Genomic DNA, 17,555 nt, shown 5'->3' with positions numbered 1-17,555 from the left:
TCAAAATGTACTTTCCATTTCGGAAGGGGATAATGGGGACACTTTATTTTTGTAATCTCTCCAGTTGTATACATGTTTTCATGTATCTATCTCATCTTTTATAAAGGATTTTCAAAGTCCTTCTCACAGCTGCTGTGTCAATGCTTTAGAGGGTAGGAACCAATGATATGTGTACTCCCTATTACGGTTTTACACATGAAGGCATTTAATAAATGCTTCTAAACCATAGTGGTTTAGAAGCAGATCTCTTTTCCAGGTAGAAAACATCCTTCTGTTTCAAAATAATGTTATCAAATGTTGAGCAAGACACACCAGACATGAGAGTTCATACTGTATTATTCCATTTATATAAAGTGCAAAGCTCTGCTGACAGAAATTAGGGGTGATTAGACTTGATCGGGTATATCTGTAAAGCAGCTTGAGGAGGCTTCTAAGGGGCTGGTAATGTTCTGCTTATTAATTTAACTGCTGGTTACATTTATAAAAACTCATTAAGCTGTACACATGATTTGCCCACTTTTCGTGTATACATATTATACTTCAATAACAATTTTTGATGATTTTATAATATTTGTGCCACTTACAAAACATCTAAAAATATTTGTGACATCATATCATAGAGCTCAAAACAGTTTTTAGTAAACTGGTACAATGGCTTTGCAAAACGGTAGTAATTCATAGGATGGAAATTAATCCCTTTAAGGTCCCAAATTATTTTTAATTACCATGGAAACTGTCAGAATATGCCAAATGAGAAAACAAAAATGAAAATATAAAGTACTGCATCAAATCAAGTTATCTTAAGAGCTTGACTTACATTGCTAATTAAATCTCCATTCTTTGCCCATTATGTGAAGGAACAGATGCCTGAATTTAAGCGCCCATCTTAAAATGCACCATTCAAACATTCTTTTCAGGAAGACATTGTGAAACATTTCTAAATCTAAAACAGTGACCCAATGCACATACAATATAGCAGATTTTCTAGGCTCCTTCTGACCCTCGCTTCCAATGTTCTTGTTCTTTTTACGCTGGAACTATTTTGCAAGTACGGTCAGATGTCTCAGAAAACACTGACTTATGGTCTCCATTTGCAGGGAGGAGTCTAGGTTGTGGGGGCTGGGATGTAGGAATGACAGAGAGATCAATGGCTATAGAAAACAGATCTCTAAACAAGGGGGAAATCAGTCCTTTCTTTTCCAACTCCTGCATCTCTCAAACACATGAACAAACGTAATGAAGATATGACTAAGGATGGAATGTGCAGGAAGGAGGCCTTAAGGGCTTAATCTGGGTAGATTTGATTACAGCTAAGAAGATGAATTCTAAATTTGGAAAGGCCATCAAGGTAACTAAGGATGTCACTAGATCCTTCATGTCTTTCCACTTAATGAGGAGAACAAAAGATGATGAAAACTATCTTAGTAAGCAAAGGATCTTCACAGATTCAGTCCTTTCAGAGATAAAGATGCACTAATCATTAGAACAAGTTACCAAGGAAAGCCAGGCACACTATTTCCCCAGGAGGTTGGCCTCATTATCGAGATGGTTTAGACACCATTTTACACCAAGGAAGAATGACTTAGGTGGTCTGCAAAGCTCCCCATTATATCTCCAGATTCTCTGATGATGTAAGAAAAAGATAAAATAAGTAAATAAATAAAACTTCCTTCAACTAAAAAAAATCAAGCATTCCTTTTGGAAGGAAAAACCTTTTAAACGAGAAATCCTCCCATTCTGTAGATGTGCTCAACCAAGTTCTCAACAATGCTACTACTCAGATTTTATGATATTGTGAGAAACAAAAGGCTTTCAATCCCTCTTACCCTTTAAGTAGTGGTTCTTAATACGGTGCTCCCATCCTCCCTCCCTGGGTTATCTGGCAATGTCTGGAGACATTTTTGGTTGTTACAACTAGAGGACTGTTACAACATGTAGTATGTAGAGAACACAGATGCTGCAAAACACTCTACAATGCACAGGACAGCCCTCATACTCCCCCAACAAAGAATCATCCAGCCCAAAATGTCAATAGTGCTGAGGTTGAGAAACCCTGCTCTAAAAGTATACTTAAAAGTGGAGATAAAAGGACTTCTTTTATTTTATTTTTATTTTTTTTTGTTTTTCTTTTTTTAGTCTTCTTTCTACTTCTTTTATTTTAGTATCTATCTCCAGTTGGTCCAAAGAAGAAAATAGAATTTAACAGTCCTACAAAAACTAAACAAATAAATACCCAAGCAAATACTAAACTCAACTCAAGATCTATTCTAACTCAAGATTGTTTATAATAGATCTTGTTATACCAAGTTCAAATATACTGAATTATATACAGCCATTAAGAGTAAAATTCCAAAGATCAGGTTGAAATACTTTTGGCAGATTTTATTTTTTTCTAACCAAGTAAGCAATTCTTACTTTTAGACACTAAAATGCTACTTCTGATTACTAGAAAACATACTCTTTTTTCATTAAGTGGTCAACTTACCTATCAGATATAATTACTACATGTAAGTATCAAGCTATTAAAATAAATTTTAGAAATATTGATCAAGAAAAATAATAAGAATACCAATTACCTACATCACTAGAAATGAGCAAGGGAGGCCAGGCGTGGTGGCTCACACCTATAATCCCAGCACTTTGGGAGGCCGAGGTGGGCGGATCACGAGGTCAGGAGATCGAGACCATTCTGTCTAACACGGTGAAACCCCGTCTCTACTAAAAATACAAAAAAATAGCCAGGTATGGTGGTGGGCATCTGTAGTCCCAGCTACTTGGGAGACTGAGGCAGGAGAATGGTGTGAACCAGGGAGGTGGAGCTTGCAGTGAGCCAAGATTACGCCATTGCACTCCAGCCTGGGCGACAGAGCGAGATTCCATCTCAAAAAAAACAAAAACAAAAACAAACAAAAAGAAATGAACAAGGGAACATGACTACAGATCCTATAGATAACAGGATTAAACAGATAATACAAAATATTATGAACAACTTTATGCCAACAAATAACTTAGATAAAATGGACAAAGCCCTTGAAAACCACAATTTACCAAAATTGCAACAAAGAGAAAGTCTGACTATTCCTCCACTAAAGAAATACACTTCATAACTTAAACATTTCTACAAAGAAAACTCCAGACCCAACTGCCTTCACTGGTAAATTCTTGCAAATACTTAAGAAAAAAAAAATGGCTGGGCACAGTGGCTCACACCTGTAATCCCACCACTTTGGGAGGCTGAGGCAGGCAGATCACCTGAGGTCAGTAGCTCAAGACTAGCCTGGCCAACATGGTGAAATCTGTCTCTACTAAAAATACAAAAAATTAGCCAGGCATGGTGCGTACCTGTAATCCCAGTTACTTTGGAGGCTGAGACAGGAGAATCGCTTGAACCCAGGAGGCCGAGGTTGCAGTGAGCTGAGATCACACCATTGCATTTCAGCCTGGGTGACAGAACTAGACTCTGTCTCATAAAAACAAAAACAAAACAACAACAACAAATCCCACTTTTAAAATTAATAATCCGGCCAGGCGCGGTGGCTCACGCCTGTAATCCCAGCACTTTGGGAGGCCGAGGCGGGCGGGTCACAAGGTCAGGAGATGGAGACCATCCTGGTGAACACGGTGAAACCCCGTCTCTACTAAAAATACAAAAAATTAGCCAGGTGTGGTGGTGGGTGCCTGTAGTCCCAGCTACTCGGGAGACTGAGGCAGGAGAATGGCGTGAACCCGGAAGGCGGAGCTTGCAGTGAGCCGAGATCACGTCACTGCACTCCAGCCTGGGTGACACAGCGAGATTCCATCTCAAAAAAAAAAAAAGTAAAAAAAATTAGTAATCGAGTAAATAGACATGGAAGTTGGTTCTGTTCCAATCCTCAACCCCTCTGGAGTCACACCAAAGATCAACCCAATATCATTCCATCCCAGAAAACCAATACTTCCCTTCCTTCTCTCTTTCAAGAGAGATTAGACAATGGACTAGATTTAAAACATTTTTGTAAGATTCATTTATATGTATCCATTTGTAATCAACTAAAATTCATTACTCCCATCTGGCTTTCAGTTCCCTGACCAAATCTTATTTCCTACTCTGTCCCATACCTACTCTCTGCTATGGCCAGGCCAGTTTCTTCAGAATTCCCCCAATAAACCTTGCTCACTCATACCTTTCATGGGTTATCCTAATCCCTTCCACCCTTCTCAACACTCCTCAAATCTAAGTCTCCACTGGAAACTTCACATAAGCCACAAGGTTTTACCTTTATCAGAACTCCTTCCAAACTTTTACCTGGAATTTTACAGTTAGACACAAATGATTCTCTCAGTGGGTTTCTTTTTTTTTTTTTTTTTTTTTTTGAGACGGAGTCTCGCTCTGTCACCCAGGCTGGAGTGCAGTAGCCGGATCTCAGCTCACTGCAAGCTCCGCCTCCCGGGTTTACGCCATTCTCCTGCCTCAACCTCCCGAGTAGCTGGGACTACAGGCGCCCGCCACCTCGCCCGGCTAGTTTTTTGTATTTTTTAGTAGAGACGGGGTTTCACCGTGTTAGCCAGGATGGTCTCGATCTCCTGACCTCGTGATCCGCCCAGGCTTGAGCCACCGCGCCCGGCCCAGTGGGTTTCTTTTATCCCCTTGGGGAGACTGTCATTTCCCTCTAGCTGCCATATGTCTGCTTAAAATCCCTTCCTGATTCTCTGTGACCAACAGGGTAATGACCAAGTTATTTCCTGGTACTTTACAATCCGGTCTCAGCTCTCCCCACTCCCCTACATTGAGGCCATTCCCAACTCAGCATACCCACACAGCAGCCTCTGCCATGGCTCCTGCTTTTACACATTTGTATCCAGGGCCTGGAACATCCTCTCCCACACACCTGGACACCCTGACCCCCATCTTCCTGCTCATCCTTGAAGACTCTCAGATCTAAAGTAACTGCCTCCCTAGGGAATCCCTCTTTGAAATACCACCTTCCACCTTTTTTCCTCAGACAGATATTCTTTTCCCTACAGGATCTTGTACTTTTATTATAGCTGTTTATCCGCCTTTCAGAAATGACTGTGGTTATTTGAGAACAGAGTCTTATTTTTCGCTTCAAAACTTACCACAGTACTTGGCTCATCTGAACAGGACTCTGAATGCTTGCTGAGTGAGCAGCTGTCCAATATTCCCCTGAGAGCCCCATGGTGATGGGCATGTGACAGGAATTCAAAGGCTTAGAGACTGGCACATGCTAGTTGCATGACATTGTGGTAGGTACTCGTTTAACCCTAATATACATGGTGAGGATGGAAACACAAAGCTGCCATTGCCTTTTAATCATCAGGGCAATAATGAGTTTCACTGAAACAAAGCCTTCCACCCCAATCTTTCCAGAACTTCAAAAACCTGACCAGAAGGAAGTACTTTTCACCAGAGAAAGTATTTTATAGCATCAGAAGAAAAAAAGCTCAAAGCTCAAGGCAAAAAAAAGCTAATGAAAGAACATCCAAACTGCTCTTTCAATTGTTTTTGTGTCTGTGTATGCCTGGCAGCAATCAAATTACTTATAAAGCAACTTCAAGCTCTGAAATTGTTATTCTGTGATAAAAGTATTAATATTATTAAAGAACAATAATTTATGTAATTTACCCTATTTTAATTTAGCATAGTTTACCAGAGTTTGCAGTACATAAATGTTAATTTAAATACCTTGAAATCTATCATTTTAATGTTGATAGACCTTAATAAAATGCATATGAATCCTCATTTTTTAAACATTTGTGGAACACCTACAATATGCCGATCATTCCAATGAACACCGGGGTATAACAATGAATAAAACGATTTCTGCTCTTGACAAATTTGGTATTTTGAACAGAAAGAGGCATATTAAAAACACTAACATGCCAGCCATCATGTTAAAATTATTAAATGGATGATGATGGCTCAGAATATACCAGATGCTCTCTTACCAACGTTTACCTAAAGGACCCCACCCATCTACCCCATATCCTCCATTCTTTTTCTAAACCATAGTGATCACTGTCCAGAACTTAGGTTCTAGGCTCTTTTCCAATATATCTATGTACTGCTTCTCCCACCAGTAGTGTACTTAAGAAGTCAGTGGTGTTTGTTCCCAAACCTGTTCACGCCAGCTGTACTTGTTACTAGAATTATGAAACCTAATTCGATATTACATAAACTAATAAAATATGAGTGCCAAAAGAGAGAGTTTTTCCTTTCTTTGAAAACCAGGTTGATTACTTTGGAGAGTCTTAACAAAAATGAGTCACTTGAGAAAACAGTTGCAAAAGTAAGTACAGGCAAATTTAGAGGTTTAAGGGGAGTGGGGTAGGTAATATAAAGGGATTCTGCCCACAGACTGGTTCCCAATGCCTTTAAGTTTGCATTCTACTTTAATGTAAGAATCTGAAGCTGAAAATCAGAAGCCAATGAATTTTGGCTGTGATTTACGTAAGAAAGACTTCTAGGAACTCCAATCAGGTCCTTGCACTCAAAACAAAGGGCTTGACTCTACAATAAAATATCAGCAAATTAATGTTTACAGTTAAACAAAATGTTTAGGACACATATGTGGCACTTTTTATGATTCATCCCTTTGGCATTTTCAATAAACCATTCAGTTGCTTGGTCCTGGATGTAGCAGATAAGGGTGTTTTCTAAGAAGCCCTTGGAGAAGACAAGTGGTTTGGTCAACAGCTTTTGGTAGAACAAAAACATAATAAAGAATTAATGATTTCTTGTTTGTCACAAACGGTACTCCGTGGTATTCGACTATGAGGTTTACTTAAAATGTCGGTTTGTGTCCCGATATTAAAAGGCAGCTCTCTCCAAGATCCAAGGGTGGGCTCCTTACTAAATCTTTAGACTCAGAGGAAGGGAAGCTAGCATATTCTGGGATTACTTCCTGCCCAGTTATTCATCAGGATTCCATTCCTTTGTGTCTCCCACTGCATCTGAATTCCTGAGCAAGCTTCCAGAACCAAGCATTGCATGTTTGGGTCTTCAGCGTGCTTCTTTCTGAGTGCAGCCTCTGAGAGTGGCTGGAGCCTGGATGTCGGGGAAGAAAGGTATTCAAGGAGAAGAGGTCAGGAGAAGCTAAAGCTGGAAGTGTTAAAGAGGGAGAACATTATAGCTTCCTCCACCAGTTCCCTTAGAGAAGAGTCAATCATGGTGGAAGCATGCACATCGAAGATGCCAGCATTTAACCCAACTACAGATGACACTTCTGATGCTGGCTTCATGCATTCAAGTAGTGTTTAGACCATCAGGGAGCTGTTTTCTCATGTTTTTCAAGCATAACATTACTCTCTCATTTCTGTTTTCTAAATTACATACTGGTTGACCTGTAAAGACCCAAAGAAATAATTTCATCAAATTCTTTTATTTTATAGTAAACTAAAATTAAGAAGAGAAAATGATTTACCCAAGATCACACAGCAAGCTAGTGGGCAAGCTGGGGCAGGCACCAGGGCTTCTCTGCTGAACAGCCTTCTTTGCTTCCTGGCCCCAGGAACCAGGAGCATGAGCACCCCCCGGGATCTTGTTAGAAATGCAGAAACTCCCGAGTAGCTGGGACTACAGGCGCCCGCCATCTCGCCCGGCTAATTTTTTGTATTTTTTTAGTAGAGATGGGGTTTCACCATGTTAGCCAGGATGGTCTCGATCTCCTGACCTCGTGATCCGCCCGTCTCGGCCTCCCAAAGTGCTGGGATTACAGGCTTGAGCCACCGCGCCCGGCCTGTAGTCCCAGCTACTCGGGAGGCTGAGGCGAGAGAATGGCGAATGGCGTAAACCCGGGAGGCGGAGCTTGCAGTGAGCTGAGATCCGGCCACTGCACTGCATCCTGGGCGACAGAGCGAGACTCCGTCTCAAAAAAAAAAAAAAAAAAAAAAAAAGAAATGCAGAAACTCAGGCCCCACCCAGGCCCACTGAATCAGACACTGCTTTTTTAACAAGATTGCTAGATGATCTGTACACATATTAAAAAGAACTGCTCTAGACCAAAATTTTTAAAATGCTATTTAGTGAAATTATTGACATTTAAATATATAATCCTTATGAAAACTTCCTTACCACAAAATAGGTCAAAACAATTATTTCAATATTTTGTTGTATCTGATCATTTCATATACAGTTTCCATTTAAAATTATAGGCAATTGACCACTCACAGTGGCTCACGCCTGTAATCCCAACACTTTGGGAAGCAGAGGAGGGAGGATCACTTGAGGCCAGGAGTTTGAGACCAGCTTGGGCACCATAGCAATACCCTAGCTCTACAAAAAAAAAAAAAAAAAAAAAAAAAAAAAAAAGGAAAGCTTAGTCGGGCACGGTGACACATGCCTGTAGTCCCAGCTACTTGGGAGGCTGAGGTGGGACAACTGCTTGAGCCCAGGAGTTCCAAGCCACAGTGAGTTATCACATCAGGCCACTGCAGTACAGCATGGACAGAGTGAGACCCTGTCTCCAAAAGATAAATAAATAAAAATAAAATTATAGGCAAAGAAACAAAATCAGCATTTCTCTCTGGATACATAAGCCATATTAAAGCAGGATGGATATTTCACAAATGCCTTATAAGAGGTTATTACATGGAATTCACTTAGTTGCTATGTCTTCAGGCCTATGAACAAGGTAACAGAATCAAAATTCTGTTGGGCAATGCAAGTTCCTATCAGATAAAACCGGAGTTAACACTGAAGGGTGTGTGTGTGTGTGTCCATGTGTTGTGTGTGTGCACACTCACTCACCTTCACAATATGTGCAGCCAAACATGGAACCCTTCAGCCAGAGAAATAATTAGTTTCAACACACTCATTTAGGTAGCGTACTGCATACACAATACAGCAACATCTCATTGTGCAAAACAACCAAAGTTACTGAACAGTCAAATACACCTCAAACATCAATTGGCTCATTCCATTTACCTGAACCCTCCAGAAGACGCAAATCCATAGAGACAGAAAGGTTAGTGGTTGCCAGGGGCTGGGGGGAGAAGAGAATAAGGAGTGACTGCTAAATGGGTACAAGATTTCTTTTTGGGGTTGATGACAATGTTCTAACATTACATAGTAGCGATGGCTACACAAATCTGAATATACTAAAGACCACCGACTTGTATACTTAAACGTGTGAATTGTATGATATGTGAATTATATCTTAATGCTATAAAAAAAAACTGGCTTAACAATTAAAACCCATGTTTTCTTTCAAGATGTAATGAAAAGTGAAATTATACATACCACCACTACTCATTATTTTATTTTTAGTTTAAAGATTGTAAATATCTTAAAATTTGAGTGTGAAGGGACTTTTATTCCTACAAACCTCATTTATTTTACCAGTAATTAACTGATCCAGGTTAAGGAACTAATTGTATTAAGAACCAAAGTCCCGACTTAATGGGCCAATGGTCAGAATTTTCCCAACGTTAAATCATTTCAATTAAAACATTCAAAAGAGGATGTACGGTAATTAAATACATCTGGAAAAATAAAACCAGTTCATGGCCCTGTGGTGTATTTACTAACAGTCTACCAAAGGAAATCAGTATGTTTCCTTTTTTACGTGAAGGGAACTTTCTTTTTAATGTAAAAACTAAAACCAAAACCAAGGATACTGCCAGAACCAGTGAAGTATGCACAAATTAACATAAATTGGCAATTGAAGTGTGGAGCTAACAATTGTCCAAAACACAAAGTACTTCCTTAAGAACAGGTCTCTGACTCCGGCCTTTGCTTCATGAGAACTGCACCCAACTTCCACACCTATCTAAAAATGAAGCCCACCCTACCCCTAAATCAGTCCAAAGTATTGTGAAAGTTATTGTGAAGAAGGTCCCCGTGTGATAATTCCACACTCAAATTCTACGTACAAATCCAAACGCCTAGCGTTAAATTAAAATAAATAACAATTTCAGAAAATGTAGTTGATGCTTTCCTCAATACCACACGTGTTCGTAACTGCAACATCTTTGGTGGCAATTATCACCAAAGTGATCACAGGCTGAGTAGCAGTCATCCTCTGAGCCTCATTTTGTGTATGAGTCTCATTTAAAACGGAGGTTGAATGGTGTGACTGCTCACATGGGGGACACTAAGAGAAGTAGAAACCGGAGTTACAGGCCACTCAATTCTGCCCTTTCTAGAAGAATCTTAGGCTAGTTCTTGCCTAACTTTTTAGAAAGAAATTTTCCTGTTGGATTTGGTGGGCCTTACCTCCTTTCATATTTTGATCACCTAGTAAATTTTTTAAAAATGTAAACGAGCTTCCTTTGAAATGCAAAAAAGTGCCCCCTTACTCCTCACCAAAATTTTAATCAGTACAAAATTATCGCCCCCCCACACACAAATTAATAGCAGAGATAATGTGAAAGAGGGGGATAAATGATTAGGGGGAGGGGAGGCGCGGGCAAGCAATTTCCAAGCCCTCACCATTAACCCACAATGGTTAAACCCACTGACGTCCTCGTTAGGAATGCTCTTCACAGTGTTTATGGCTTGTGGCTGGAGTCTGTCACTAGAGAAAGATAACGGAGCAGGAAGAGAAAAACCCTTTCCCAAGCACAGCTGTCACACGTTTCCAGGAGTTCTGCGGAATGAGGTTGATTTCCACAGCACTCTTTACGAGTTTTCCTCCCAATACAGAGTCCCCACTTAACGACATGTTGCTGACGGCAGCATTTCAGGGTGTTAGGAAACGACAAAAAGAATCCTACAGCCGCCTTATACCAGCCTTGGGCCGGGTTGGAGATTCCAGATTTTCACCCGCCGGAGCGGAGCCTTTTGCCGTTGCTAGTTGTTCCCCGGTTGCATTGGAACTCGCTCAGCATACCGTCTCCACCTGCGCCCGGGCCGCATTTTGATAGTTGGAACAAGGGACAAAGAGGAGAGACTCAGCCTCCGTCCCATCCTGTCCCTCTCTTGAAACCACTTTCCTGGTTTCAAGGGTCAAGGTTTCGAAATGAGCTCCCGGAAGACCCCAGGCTTGGGGAACCGGGTGTTTGTTTCGCGCGGGCTTAATTAAAAGAACAGAACCACGGCGGGGCGGGGCGCGGCAGGACTGGACTGGGAGCTCGGGCGACAGGGAGAGCGTCCCGGGAAACAGGGAAGAAGCTACTCTCTACTAGCCCCTTAAAATAAAGCACGAGCCTGGGACGCGCCGTCTGTTCTCTCTGCAACTCCTCCCGGAGACCCAGCTCTTAGGCTCCCGCGAGCTGCACTTGCGGGGTGCAGCCTGGGCGCAGCCGGAGCGGGGAACCACCCTAGGATACAACAGGGAGGCGCACCTGGGCGTTCCGGACCCCTGCGCCGCGCCCCTCCCACCTCCAGCGTCCCGGCTTCGTCGCGGAGGTGGCCGAGGAGGCGCCACCTGAGCGGGGGAGGGGCGGGACCCTCGGAAGGGCGCGCCCTCCCGGGGCGGGGGCGCGAGACCGTGGCCGTGGCGCGGAGCCAGCGCGCTCGCTTACCCATGGCTGGAGACAGGAGGAAGGGGTGCGGGCTGTGGGCGTTCGGGCTCCCCGGGGACGGGCAGAGCCGGTGGCACAAGTTTGCAGGTCTGGCGGGCACGTGCGCTGACCGGGCTCCTGCGGGCTGCGCTGCGCGGGGCTGGCCGCTGGCTCCTAGCTGCTGGCCGGGGTGGGAGCGCGGCGCGGCTCCGCCTGCACTGGGGGCCGGCCTCGCGGAGAGGGGCCCTGACGTCAGCGCCGGGGGCTTTGTGCGCCCGGAGCTGGAGCCCGATTGGGGGCAGCGGGCGCGCGGAGTCTGCAGGCAAAGCCCGCAGCTTCCTCTGGGACCCCCGGGCGAGCGCTGAGGGGCGCGGGAACCGGAAAAGCCAGCCGGGGGGGGATGGGTAGAGAGGGGAGTGGGCTTCTAGGATCGCGGAGGCAGCCATCCGCGTCCCAGATGAAAACTATTATGGCCGGGGAAGGTTGTGGGGGGCGGGGGGCTTTGAGGTCTTAGCCACACCCATTGTATAGATAAAGAAACTGAGGCCCGGGACACTGGACCAAGGACACTGGGTACTTAACAGCGTTGCCTCAATCCCCAGTCTCAGTTCCTTTTGTTCAGATACGAATCGTTACTTAATTCAGTGGGTCTCAACCCTGGCTGCAGAGGAGAAATCAGCTGGGGAGCTTCTGGAAACCGGATTTCATCATGGCCTCTGCGGGTGGGACCCAGGTATCCGTTCTTTGAAAGCTTCCCAGGTGATTCCAATGTACATCCAAGGTTGCGAAACATTGACATAAGTAACTTGTAGGTGGCTAATGACAGACACAGGTAGCACCCTCCAATCTAGAGTGGTGCCAGATTTGCTGGTGTCCGTTATCATCTCTCTTGATCCCTGAAAGGCCACCCCTGGAAGGCTCTTGGAGACTTTGCAGACTCGCTGCGGTCAACCATTTCTCCCACTGCTCAGGTCTCGCGCTTGAGCCTTTAAGTGAATTAAATGGTTTAACAGTGTCCAGGGCTTAAATTACTTCTGTCTCCTTAGAGAAGAATTTTCCTGTCTTCAAAGGTATCAGAAGTCATGAGACCCTTGCAGTTTTTGTAGGACTAACGCTTTCTGTGACATTTCTGAGCCTGATATTCCTCCCTGATATTTTTTGTTGTGTTATTTTATCGTTCTGAAAATACATCATGTTATTTGAACAGAGGGTTACATAAACAGTGACAATAGATAATACACTTAAGGGACATTTAAGTCAAAAGAGAGGCTTTAGGACTGAGAAAGGGTGGAGGAGGCAAACATTTCATCTTTTGAAATTTATTGGATTAGGAAAGATTTTATCAAGGCAGAGCTCTAGAAAGCCTAATAATATTTTACATGAAAGGACAGAGATTTGTGCTAGGAGGATCAGTGGCTCATTTTCACAGTCCCACAGGAATAGTCATTTCTAACCAATCTTCATGCAGTAATAAAACAGCAGGGAGCTCATAGGTGTAACTTGTTGTCCTGTTAAGAGAAAGTAATCCATTTGCGCCATTCCTGAGTGCAAGTGTATATAGGAATCCAACAATAACTGAGGCTGCCTGTAAGGGAGAGAAAGACAAAGGTGGACTGGGTGAGAGCAATGAGGAATTCATGCTAAGTCCTAGTTGAGGGAAGGGTGAGTTTGGTCGGTTCCTACGTCTTGAGGGGTTCCTAGGAGACCCTGAAAACAACAGAAGGGAACTCGGGCATGACCATCTGAAATAGTACTTTGGCAAGACATGACCTTAATGAGCCTCTCTGGAAAGAAGAACTGTAAGGTTTTGTGTGCTGAGATGAAAGTAAACTCTGGTCTACTTTCTGTCATTCCCTAGAAGTCTTAGGTCTCCCCCCACCCCCCAAAGAAAAGAAAGAACAGCTGTCTAAATATTGGAGTAGCCACAATGGATGCTGTGATAAAAAACTGAGTTCTAACAATTGTGTATACAATGTCAGGGGAAAGCCACATTTTAATAGAAAATTTTCCTCACTTTGTAAGTGTCATGGATTTTGTAATTTGTCAACAAGCAATTGTCCCTAAAACCCGTATGAAAAAAATAGCATTTGGGAAATTAGCGAAGGCTACTATAGAAAATGCAGATGATGGCTAATAAGTACATTTCATTTCACTATCATTCAAAGAAATGCTATCCTAAAATAATAAACCATTTTTCTCAAGAAACTGAAATCTTTAAAAATTAAAGCAAGACTACACTGCAGGTGGGTGAGTCAGTTGGTCGAGCTTTTCTGGAAAGCCATTTGGCTGTACTACCAAGAGAATTAAAAATATTCACAGCCTCTGACCTAATAATCCCTCTTCTGGGACTCTCTCCTAAGTAAATAACAACTGTTTTGGTCAAAATTAACGTGAAAGGAGGTTTATTGTAGAGTGAGATGTAATAGCAAAAAACCAACAAAACAAAACCAAAAAAAAAGCAACAGTTGCTCAACAGAAGGGAATTAGTTATATAAATGATTGTCGACCTAGTTCAGGGGTTCTTGACTGGGAGCAATTTCGCCCCCCAGGAGACATTTAGCAGTGTCTGGAGAGAGTTTTGGTTGTCACAACTGGGGATAGGATGGGGGGCTTACTGGCATCCAGTGGGTAGGGGTCAGGGATGCAGCTCAAAGTCCTACAGTGCAGAGGACAGCTCCCCTCCCCACAACAAAGAATGATCTGGCCCCAGATGTCAATAGTGCCGAGGTTGAGAAACCCTGATCTGTGTGATCGGATATCATGTAGCCTTGTTTGCAAAGAATTATGTGGAAAAATGCTCAGAGATGTTTTAAAAGCCAAATAAAAAGCTAAAAAAGCTGAATATACAACATAATCCTAGTCGTGTTAGTGTATACATGTGTGTGTTTGTGTGTGTGTGTGTGTGTGTATTGAAAAACACAAAGAAAATACACTGTGGTAGAGACTATTACTTTTTCGACATTTTTTTCTATCTGGCCACACAGCCAGATTCCATTTGTCCCTAACTCCTTAACAGTTAAATGGGGCTACCTGATTGAGTTGTAGCCAAAAAGGTCAGAGGTGATCCACCACTTCCGAGCTTATCCCTAAAACCTTAAACATATCGCTTCTACATGCTTTCCTCTTCTCCCAGCAGGAATGAGATGTTGTTCCCTAAGCTGCTTTTGGAAGCCATGGGTCGAAGTTGAAATTGTCTTATCAGCCTAGGTCACTGAATGACTGCCTTCGTCCTCCTCCACACACTGACAATTTGTAACTGACTTGGACATGTTTGTGACCCAGAAATAAACTGCTGTTATGTTTAAGCCATTATGTATTTGGGGACTTATTTGTTATAACAGCAACCCAACCCTAATATATCCATATATTCACTTCTACCAAAATATTAACAGGGTTTGTCTCTGGGATGTGAGATTAATAGAATTGTTAGTTTTATTTTTATATCTTGTTGTGTTTTCCCGGACTTCTATAATGAGCAAGAATTACTTTTATGAGGAAAACACAGGCATACCTTACTCTACAGTAGATATAATCTTCTAATAATTTGATTTTAAACAATAAAATCATATTTCCAACTGATTTTTAAAATTTAACTGAGGGGCCAGATGCAGTGGCTCATGCCTGTAATCCCAACACTTTGAGAGGCTGAGGCGGGACGATCACTTGAGCCCAAGAGTTCAAGAACAGCCTGGGCAACATAGATTGAGACCCTGTCTCTGCAAAAACAAAAAAGTTAGCCAGGCATGGTGGTGCACCCCTGTAGTCCTAGCTACTTGGGAGGCTGTGGTGAGAGGAACGCTTGAGCCCGGGAGGCAGAGGCTGCAGTGAGTTATGACGGTGTCATTGTACTTGAGCCTGGGCAACAGAGCGAGACCCTGTCTCTAAAAAACAAAACAAAACAAAATTTGAGGTTTAGCAGACCTTCAATACCTCATCTAAGAGTACAAAATAATTATAAACCATAAGGATACATTTTGTCTGTTCCAATCTTTTTTTTTTTTTTTCAAGATGGAGTCTCGCACTGTTGCCCAGGCTGGAGTGCAATGGCATGGTCTCAGCTCACTGCAACCTCCACCTCCTGGGTTCACGTGATTCTCCTGCCTCAGCCTCCCAAGTAGCTGGGATTACAGGTGCACACCACCACAGCCTGGCTAATTTTTTGTATTTTTAGTGGAGACGGGGTTTCATTACGTTGGCCAGACTGGTCTCGAACTCCTGACCTCATGATCCGCCCTCCTCGGCCTCCCAAAGTCCTGGGATTACAGGTGTGAGCCACTGTGCCCAGCCTGTTCCAATCTTTTTTATCCAGCTTTGTTGAAGTATAATTGATAAATTAAAATTGTATATATTTACCATGTATAATGAGATGTTTTGATATGTGTATACATTGTAAAATGATTATCACAATCAAGTCAATTAACATCTATCGCCTCATCTAGTTATTTCTCTGTGTGTGTGTATGTGTGTGGTGAAAACATTTAAGACCTACTCTCTTAGGCCAGGCGCAGTGGCTCACGCCTGTAATCCCAGCACTTTGGGAAGCCAAGGCGGGTGGATCACTTGAGTCCAAGAGTACAAGACCAGCCTGGGCAATATGGCAAAACCCTGTCTCTAAAATAAATAAATAAATAAATAAATAAATAAAAATAAAAAAATTAGCCAGGCATGGTGGTGCGCACCTATAATCCTAGCTACTTAGGAGGCTGAGGCACGAGAATCACTTTAGCCTGGGAGGCGGAGGTTGCAGTGAGCTGAGATTGCACCAGCCTGGGTGACAGAGCGAGACCCTGCCCAAAAACAAACAACAACCTACACTCTTAGCAATTTTCAAGTATATAATACAGTGATATTAACTATAGTCTTTTGGGGGACATTTACTCACTTATGTGCCTCACTCCTTCCTGTTTCATAAGCACTCAGGGATCTTGTCTGTCTTGCTTACTCTAGTTCCTTTCTTGGCATATATATATATATATATATATAATTTTTTTTTTTTTTTTGACAGAGTCTTGCTCTGTCACCCAGGCTGGAGTGCAGTGGCGCGATCTCGGCTCACTACAACCTCTGCCTCCCAGGTTCACGCCATTCTCCTGCCTCAGCCTCCTGAGTAGCTGAAATACAGGCGCCTGCCACCACACCTGGCTAATTTTTTTGTGTTTTTAGTAGAGACGGGGTTTCACCGTGTTAGCCAGGATGGTCTCAATCTCCTGACCTAGTGATTCGCCCGCCTCAGCCTCCCAAAGTGCTAGGATTACAGGCTTGAGCTATTGCGCCCAGCCTGGTTTATATCCTTTACAGACTTATCTCCTGTCTCTCAGCAAGACGGCTACTTTCTCAAGCCAATGGGAGGTCCATGAACTGGTCACCTATGGACAAAATGAAAAAAGACAGCTCCATTTGTACAACTAAATGAAAATGTTAGCAAACCTCGGCAATGTAAAAGTGTAGCTGACACAAAGTGGAACACGGGAAAATATGAATGAAAAAGCAGCATCACAGATCAGTGATTGCCAGAGGTTAGTGGGGGGAAGGGAGGGATGAGTAGGCAGAGCACAGAGGATTTTCGGGGCAGTGTAACCACTCTGTATGATACTACCGTGGTAGATCCACGTCATTGTATATTTGCCAAAACCTGCAGAATATACAACCCCAAGAGTGAACCCTGATGTAAACTATGGACTTTGGGCGAAGTGATGTGTCAGTGTAGATCCATTCATTGTAACAACTCTCCTACTCTGATGCAGAATATCAATAGTGGGGGAAGCTATGCATGGCAGAGCAGGAGGTCTCTGAGAACTGTCCGTACACCGCTCAGTTTTACTGTGAATCTAAAACTGCTCTGAAAAACATGAAGTGCTTTGTAAAAAAGCAACATCACTAATATCCTCAGCTTCCCAAGTGGAGGTCAAAAGATACTGTCAAAATTTGATTGAAAATAGAGATTTGGGAGGAGGGCTAATGTAAGTAACATAAATCTTCATCTTTTATGTCAGGGAGTTAGTAGATACTGTTTAAAGTTGCTAAGTCAAGAAAGAGAGGACTAAGCATATTTTTTAGACCAGGGCCATTGTTCTCAACCCCACTGGATCTGATGTTGCTTATAAACAAACAGT

General features: G+C 42.7%; 1 protein-coding gene across 2 annotated transcripts in view; it reads right to left on the bottom strand.

Annotated features, from left to right (window-relative positions):
* The window catches only part of GPM6B (glycoprotein M6B), a 175,028-nt gene extending 163,259 nt beyond the window's left edge, over positions 1–11,769 (bottom strand). For both annotated transcript variants that reach the window (XM_030934210.1, XM_010354063.2), the window contains exon 1: positions 11,464–11,769. In XM_030934210.1, coding sequence (XP_030790070.1) covers positions 11,464–11,467 — 4 coding nt within the window. In that variant the 5' untranslated portion in view covers positions 11,468–11,769. The remainder of the gene's footprint in view (positions 1–11,463) is intronic.
* Positions 11,770–17,555: the final 5,786 nt, after the last annotated feature.

The sequence above is a fragment of the Rhinopithecus roxellana genome, chromosome 7 (assembly GCF_007565055.1).
Source record: "Rhinopithecus roxellana isolate Shanxi Qingling chromosome 7, ASM756505v1, whole genome shotgun sequence".
Taxonomy (NCBI): Eukaryota; Metazoa; Chordata; class Mammalia; order Primates; family Cercopithecidae; genus Rhinopithecus; species Rhinopithecus roxellana.
This window is presented reverse-complemented; position numbering and strand designations above follow the sequence as displayed.